This window comes from Phoca vitulina, unplaced genomic scaffold (assembly GCF_004348235.1).
Source record: "Phoca vitulina isolate PV1807 unplaced genomic scaffold, GSC_HSeal_1.0 scaffold33, whole genome shotgun sequence".
NCBI lineage: Eukaryota > Metazoa > Chordata > Mammalia > Carnivora > Phocidae > Phoca > Phoca vitulina.
The window spans coordinates 2,417,975-2,425,544 of record NW_022589736.1 but is presented as its reverse complement, the minus strand read 5'-3'; the positions used below and the strand labels follow the sequence as shown (position 1 = coordinate 2,425,544).

The following is a 7,570-nucleotide window of genomic DNA, read 5'->3' as shown; positions in this document are numbered from 1 at the left end:
CTATCAGGGTACCATCCTTCCTTAGATCCCAGTGAATTCCCAACCATCCCCACCCACACAGGTGGGGTCAGGCTGGTCCCAGGCCTGACGGTCCTTTCTGGATGGGTGGGTATCTACAGAAGCTGAGGGCCACCAGAGGCCATAGCTGTCCCCAGCCTCAACAAGTGGCTTCTGAACCAACTACCCCCCATCCCCACCCCTGGGGAAAGGGCAGCAGAAATGAGGGAATCCTGCCTTGGAAAGATTGTGGACAGGTGGAACTCCAAGGGGGATGGACACCAAGCCCATGTGTCCCCCAGCACCCATGGCCCTCCTCTGCAGAAGTTTTAGGGGTAAAGGTGGGGGAATCATAACACGGTCCCCTGACTGGGCTCTGGTGGGGGTAGGGAGGCTTTGTCCACGCTAGATACTCAGGGGCAAAGGAGCCAAGAGTGGACGGGGATCTGTTTGTGAAGCCAGGGTGGCAGGGGAACCCTCTCCCTCTTGTTTTATGCAAAAGGTAGGTATGATGCCTGGGTGTCCTTAGAAATGGGGGCATAGAAGGAGTATACAGAAGAAAGGGGGGCTTGGTCTGGTATTCTACCTCCTCCACTCAGACCCTTGTTCCGGCGATCCCCAGCCTGACGCGCAGCTCACCCCTGTTCCCTGCACTGGCTGCCCCCATCTGCCCACCCCAAGGTTTGTTTAGGCATCAAGACCAGAAGCCCCTTTTGTGCCCCTCTCTCAGCCCTCCACCACCAGGATTCTGCTTTGGATCAGTGTCCTTTCCTCCTCAAGGACAGGGTGCTTCATTATGGTCTGGGTGCACACCGCCCAGAGACCTGCAGCACACTCACGCAGCCCAGTCCATAAACATTAGACTAATGGCTATGTGACTGACTCCATGTTGCATCTCACTAGGAGGGTGGGACCCTTGTCTCTGGGTGATGTGGACACAGGTCTCTCTGTGCTAACGCCTCCGGGATGTGGAGCCACAAGGCTGCGCAGACACTCACCCCCGTCCGCATCCCGCAGCTCCCAAGGCTGGGCAGACTCCAGGAGTCCCCACTGCCCAGACAGAAGATCCGGTGGGGGTGGGGAAGGGAGGGGAACCTGTCGAGCCCCAAGTGCGGCCTGTGCCACCTGCAGGTAATGAGAGCCTAGGGGCCTGGGGGAGGCGGGGAGCACCTGCTCCACTGGGCGCCCCCAGCCCCACCCGCCCCTCCCAGAGGGCTTCCCCGGAGAATCCCCCAGACTCTCACGGGCGCCGTGGGGGAGGGGCCGCTCTGATGGACAGAGCGGGGTGTAGCCTGGGCCGGCGGCTGGGACCGTCACCGCGGCGGCTGTGCGGGCTTCTGGGGCGCCCGCGGCGGGGACGACCAGGTGCCGGCGCCGTGCGGGCGACACGCGCGTCTCTGCGGGGCTGCGCGGGGTCCGCGGAGCGGCTGGGGGCGCGCGGCGCGGGCGCGGCGCTGGGCGCGGGGGGCGCTCCCGGCCGGGATGAGCTCACCGCAGTCGCGCCGGGGCTGAGCGCCGAGCCGGGCGGCGGCGGGGCGGGCGGCGGCTCCTCGGCGGCTCCGCGGCGGAGCCGGGCCGCGGGCCACCATGCTGGGCCTGGACGCATGTGAGCTGGGGGCGCAGCTGCTGGAGCTGCTCCGGCTGGCGCTGTGCGCCCGAGGTGAGCAGGCTGGGCTGGGGCCAGGGTGGCCACGTGGGCGGGGGTCTGGGACAGGGAGGGTGGAGGGTGGGGGGTTGGGGAGGCTTCAGCCTGGGGCGGGGGCTGGGCCTCCCCCGCGGAAACTTTGGGGGCGCGCGTGGGGAAATCCTGGCGCGGTCCCCCTACTGGGCTCTGGCGGGGGTGGGGGGCTTCGTCCAGGCCAGACACTCGGGGCAAAGGAGCCAAGAGTGGGCGGGTCTGTTTGTGAAGCCAGGGTTGCAGGGGGACCCTCTCCCCTTGGGAACCTGCCCCTGAGATCTCCTCTCCCTTGGGTGGGGCTGGGGCTCCTTCAGGGCGTGTGATGATCCCTGAGAAGCCTGGCGCACAGTCGGAAAGACCCTGTCCCAAAACACTATGGGAAGGGGCTTAGAGAGACCCCTGCCCTAGGGCATCATGGGAAGGGGCTCTAGGAGACTGAGTCTCAAGGCGCCCAGGGAGGTAGCCCCAGAGCATAAGCTGAGAGGTTTAGAGAGAACCGCCTCTACGACCCAGGAGCACCCCCGGCAAGAACCCCTAGGACAGCGGGAAGGTATACAGAGATGTGAAGAGATGTGGTGGGCAGAGCCTCTGCTCTAGGGAAGACCCCGGAGGTCAGCGGTCCACAGTAGTGGCCTCCAGTCCTTGGGGCTATCCCCCTTTTAGGGTCTGCCCCCATGCTGCCCTATCTTTGGCCTCAGAGTCAGGGAGGAGCCCTAGATGGATGACTGGGCCAGAGAAGGCAGCTGGTGCCTCAGGGATGTCACTTGGCTCCATCTCTCAGGAACCTTCTCCAACCCCCAGGGCCCTTCCTAAAAGGTTCGGGTGTGGGTGCTGCTCAGTGTCTTCCCAGCCCACCCCTCTCCCTGAGCCCCCATGCAGCCCTCTCTCTCTGAGCGCACGTCCCCTTCCCTAACCCCCACCTCTCTCCCTGAGCCTCCATTGCTTCCTCTGAGTTCCTGTGGGCCGTGAGCAGCACAGCTGGCCAGATGGGGGGCCTCCAGTATGATGAGTGAACACCGGGGTCCGCTGGTGGCAGCGGCTCACGCACCTCCCCAACCCCCAGTCCTCCTGACTGACAAGGAGGGGAGACAGCTGCCCCCTGACGAGGCACTGGATGAGGCTGTGCCTGAGTACCGGGCCCCAGGGAGGAAGAGCCTCCAGGAGATCCAGCAGCTGGACCCGGATGATGAGAGCCTGGCCAAGTACAAGCAGGCACTGCTGGGGCCCCTGCCCCCCGTCACGGGTACGCACAGCCCTGGGCTGGGAGGGGAGGGGAGGGGCGAAGGCCGGGGAGAGCACTCTGGTGACTTCCGGTTTTTCCCCAGACCTGAGCCTGCCCAACGTGCAGGTGACCAGGCTGACGCTGATGTCTGAGCAGGCTCCGGGGCCCATCACCATGGACCTCACAGGTACTGCCCCCCGTGGGGCTCCTGGGGCAGGGTCTGCGATATCCCAGGAGGTCATTCCCTAGCTGCACTTTCCCTAACAGGGGAGCTGGCCGAGCTGAAAAACCAGGTGTTTGTCCTGAAGGAGGGTGTTGATTACAAAGTGAAGATTACCTTCAAGGTGAGGGTAGCTGTCATGGGGGATGCCTGCCAGCTCAAGGTCAGCCCCCCAGAGGGGCCCTTAACACCCTCTGTCCCCCAGGTCAATAAGGAGATCGTCAGTGGCCTCAAGTGTCTGCATCACACCTACCGCCAGGGCCTGCGTGGTGAGGGCGGCAAAGCAGGGCCGGCCCAGGGATGGGGGGGGGGGGGGGGGGGGTTGTGGGGAGGGTGAGGTGGGGCAGAGGGTGGCCCCTGACAGCCTCCCCCTCCCCCAGTGGACAAGGCCGTGTACATGGTGGGCAGTTACGGCCCGAGCGCCCAGGAGTATGAGTTTGTGACCCCGGTGGAGGAAGTGCCTCGAGGAGTGTTGGTGCGGGGTGCTTATGTGGTCACGTCCTTCTTCACGGATGACGACAGGACAGACCACCTGTCCTGGGAGTGGGGCCTCCACATCTGCCAAGACTGGAAGAGCTGAACGCCTCCCACCCCAGGGGCTGTCCTCCCACTCGGGGTCCTGCTTTTCCCTGCCCCTCAGTCACTGATCACACCCCCCACACCCTCTGCTCCGTCCTGGGATACCCCCTCCCTGGGCTGGCACTGTGCCCCAGACAGTCCTATTAAAGTCGCCTTGTCTCAGTGCCCTGGGTGTTGCTTCTGTCTGCCTCCCCTCCCCCGGGGTGGGTGGGGGGAGCCTTGTGGCCTTATCTTCCTGGGACTAGGACTGGGCGCCACGTGGCAGCTGCAGCTTGGCCCCCGGCCCCCTTATCTGCCCCCTGCCTCATGGGCCCGGCACTGCCATGGACGGCCAATTCCTGCTCCCGCTGCTGCTGCTACTTGGGGCCTCAGTCCTGTGGGGACAGGGCCCGGGGCCGGGGGAGCCCGAGGAAGAGCCCCCCGAGGAGGAGGTCCCTGAGGAGGATGGGATCTTGGTGCTGAGCCAGCGCAACCTGGGCTCGGCCCTGCGGAAGCACCGCTCGCTGTTGGTGCAGTTCTGTGAGTGCACCAGGCTGGCGGGCTGGAGGACCCCCCCGGGGCCGCCCAGGGGGTTCAGCTCCCCACCCTGGGGGTCCAGGGCTTGTGCAGTGAGAGGGCTTCCCCACTGAGCACTCGGCCCCCACTGTGCTCCTGGAAGCAAAGCCCTGGGACTGAGCTGGCCTGGGGGGGGGGGGGGGGTCGTGCAGCTTGAGCAGGGGAGGGTGGGACTGGGGAGGGAGGTGCAGGTGCAGGGAAGACCCTTGATCATCATCCGTCTGCAAACTCTTTCTGTAAGGGACCAGATAGCATTCAGGCCCTACTCATTCTGTAGATTTTTACAAACGTTTACACATGGGAAAGCCATTCCTAGGTTGCAGGCTTCCACAAACAGACGCAGGTGGCCAGGCTGCTGGCCTCAGGGAGTGGCAGCTGGAGGATTCTTCTCAAACACGCTGGCAGGATGGGGCCGCCACTGCCCCCCCGGCCTTGGGGCCTTGGGGAGTCTGGCTCTGGGGCAGAGGCTCAGATGGGCCCTCGAAGGAGCGGGGTGTGTGGACAGGAATGCTCCCTGCCAGACCTGACTGACGCCAAGGTCTCCCAGCTCCAGCTGGGCGGGAGCCGGGGCTAAGGCTGGGGCCGTGGAGGCGCGGGGCGCTCATGACCCTATCCCCCAGATGCCCCCTGGTGTGGGCACTGCAAGGCACTGGCCCCTGAATACAGCAAGGCCGCTGCCCTGCTGGCGGCAGAGTCCGCCGAAGCCAGGCTGGCCAAGGTGGACGGGCCCGCCGAGGCAAAGCTGACCAAGGAGTTTGCTGTGACGGAATACCCCACGCTCAAGTTCTTCCGTGACGGGAACCGCACACACCCGGAGGAGTACTCTGGTACCGGCAGCAGGCACCGGCGGGCAGGGGCGGGGCTGGGCTGGGCCCAGGCTGAGGGGACTCTTCACAGGCCCCAGGGAGGCCGACGGCATCGCTGAGTGGCTGAGGCGGAGGCTGGGGCCCAGTGCCACCCGGCTGGAGGATGAAGAGGGTGCCCAAGCACTGATAGACGGCCGGGATGTCGTGGTCATTGGCTTCTTCCAGGTGAGCTGGTGCCACTGGGGTCCAGGCCATGGGAGCAGGGCCTCTGGTGCCAGGTGACCTCACAGGCTTGGGCTCCTTAGGACCTACAGGATGAGGATGTGGCTACCTTCCTGGCCCTGGCCCAGGACGCCCTGGACATGACCTTTGGCCTTACCGACCAGCCGAAGCTCTTTCAGAAGTTTGGCCTCACCAAGGACACCGTGGTCCTTTTCAAGAAGGTGGGTCACAGGGCCAAGGGGGGTGCTGGGGGTCGGGGCTATGGCTCCTGCTGACCGACCCAGTGCCGTCCAGTTTGACGAGGGTCGGGCCGACTTCCCAGTGGACGAAGAGCTGGGCCTGGACCAGGGGGACCTGTCGCACTTCCTCCTCATGCACAGCATGCACCTGGTCACGGAGTTCAACAGCCAGGTCAGCTGGGCTGTAGGAGCAGTGGCAGGGGTGGGGGCGTGTCCGTGGGAGCCAGCGCCCATCAGTTTGGCCTGCCCTTGCAGACCTCTCCGAAGATCTTCGCGGCCAGGATCCTCAACCACCTGCTGCTGTTCGTCAACCAGACGCTGGCCCAGCACCGGGAGCTGCTGGTGGGCTTTGGGGAGGCAGCTCCTCCGTTCCGGGGACAGGTACTTGGCTGGCCCGGGGCGGGGAAGGGGTGGTAGGGAGGTGGGCTGCCCACCACAGACTCCCTGTTGGCAGGTGCTGTTCGTGGTGGTGGACGTGGGTGCCGACAATGACCACGTGCTGCAGTACTTTGGTCTGAAGGCCGAGGAGGCCCCCACCCTGCGCTTGATCAACATTGAGACCACCAAGAAGTATGCGCCTGCGGATGGCGGGCCAGTCACCGCGGCCTCCATCACCACGTTCTGCCACGCCGTGCTCGGGGGCCACGTCAAGGTCTGCTGCTGAGTTGCCCACCCGGGGAGCGGGGGGTGGGAGCAGCGGTTCCCAGGGGAGATCGCCACTGGAGCCCCTGGCCCCGTCCCCCCAGCCCTACCTCCTGAGCCAGGAGGTGCCCCCCGACTGGGATCAGCGGCCGGTCAAGACCCTCGTGGGCAAGAATTTTGAGCAGGTGGCTTTCGATGAAACCAAGAACGTGTTTATCAAGTTTTGTGAGTGTGGAAGGCAGTGGGTGGGGGGTAGTGGGCAGCTGGGGTCCCTGCTGGCTGTGCCAACGCGCCGCTGCTTTAGATGCCCCGTGGTGCACCCACTGCAAGGACATGGCTGCGGCCTGGGAGGCCCTGGCCGAGAAGTACAAGGACCACGAGGACATCATCATCGCGGAGCTGGACGCCACAGCCAATGAGCTGGAGGGTTTCCCTGTGCACGGCTTCCCTACCCTCAAGTACTTCCCAGCGGGGCCGGGTCGGAAGGTGAGGCGGGACCCCATCTTCCTAGGTCTGGGGCTTGGTCAGCGCGTTCCTCCGGCGGTGGCAGGAGACGGGGCCCGGGCCTCGAAGGGCGTGGCCTCGGGTGGGCAGGGCTTCAAGGGGCGGGGCGCCGATGGGCTTGTCCTCGGTGGGCGTGGCCTCGAGGGGGCGTGGCCTCGAGGCAGGGTGTGGGCTTGGGGGTAGGGCCCGGCTTGAGGGTGGAGCCTACATGAGGTGTCGGGAGGGTAGGGCTGGGTGGGGTATATTCTCCAGAACCTGGTGTCCCTCCTCAGGTGATTGAATACAAGAGCACTAGGGACCTGGAGACCTTCTCCAAGTTCCTGGACAATGGGGGCAAGCTGCCTGCTGAGGAGCCTGCAGCGGAACCCACAGCCCCCGACCCGGTGGGTGCCTCTGTCCCAAGGTTGCCACTCTCTGGACAAGCCTGACATGTGGCACTGGGGTTGCCAGGGGTAGGGATGAACTAAGGGTGCAGCTTCAAGCTGGGCCTCTGTGACCCTTTCCAGGAGACACCTGCCAACTCCACCACGGAGCCCAAAGAGGAGCTGTAGCTGCCCCCCCATCGCCATCTGGTGCCCCCACAACAGTGCCCTGGGAGCTGGGCAGTGAATAAAGAAAGAGCTTTGGTCCTGGACTGTGTGTGTGGTTCCTGAGCACGCCTGGCCGCCTGGCCCTTGGGGTTAGCCAGATAGCCTCCTGGGCCCCGTTCCATCTTGAGTAGGGCCTAGCCCTTGCCCCCATCCCTTTTGGGTAGATTCCTGACTCAGATCTGAGTCTGGGAACCCACCCCTCTCCAGAGCTCTGTCCCCGTGCCTCCAGAAGACCCCCCAACACACACACACACACACACACACACTTAACCCTCCGAGGCCTGCAGGGGATGGCAGGCCGTCCAGCCAGGCCCCA

General features: G+C 64.9%; 2 protein-coding genes across 2 annotated transcripts; both read left to right on the top strand.

Moving 5' to 3' along the window:
- The first annotated feature begins 1,515 nt into the window (after positions 1 to 1,515).
- Positions 1,516 to 3,859, top strand: ARHGDIG (Rho GDP dissociation inhibitor gamma). Its single transcript, XM_032425816.1, has 6 exons — positions 1,516 to 1,657; positions 2,739 to 2,918; positions 3,001 to 3,084; positions 3,165 to 3,241; positions 3,323 to 3,386; positions 3,498 to 3,859. Exons 1-6 carry the CDS (start codon positions 1,585 to 1,587, stop codon positions 3,695 to 3,697), a joined length of 678 nt encoding a protein of 225 aa, XP_032281707.1. The 5' UTR covers positions 1,516 to 1,584; the 3' UTR covers positions 3,698 to 3,859.
- A 111-nt stretch (positions 3,860 to 3,970) lies between these two features.
- Positions 3,971 to 7,292, top strand: PDIA2 (protein disulfide isomerase family A member 2). Its single transcript, XM_032425817.1, has 11 exons — positions 3,971 to 4,215; positions 4,872 to 5,078; positions 5,149 to 5,282; positions 5,363 to 5,500; positions 5,574 to 5,690; positions 5,774 to 5,899; positions 5,973 to 6,170; positions 6,265 to 6,385; positions 6,465 to 6,646; positions 6,937 to 7,047; positions 7,171 to 7,292. Exons 1-11 carry the CDS (start codon positions 4,020 to 4,022, stop codon positions 7,213 to 7,215), a joined length of 1,575 nt encoding a protein of 524 aa, XP_032281708.1. The 5' UTR covers positions 3,971 to 4,019; the 3' UTR covers positions 7,216 to 7,292.
- The last annotated feature ends 278 nt before the right edge of the window (positions 7,293 to 7,570 follow it).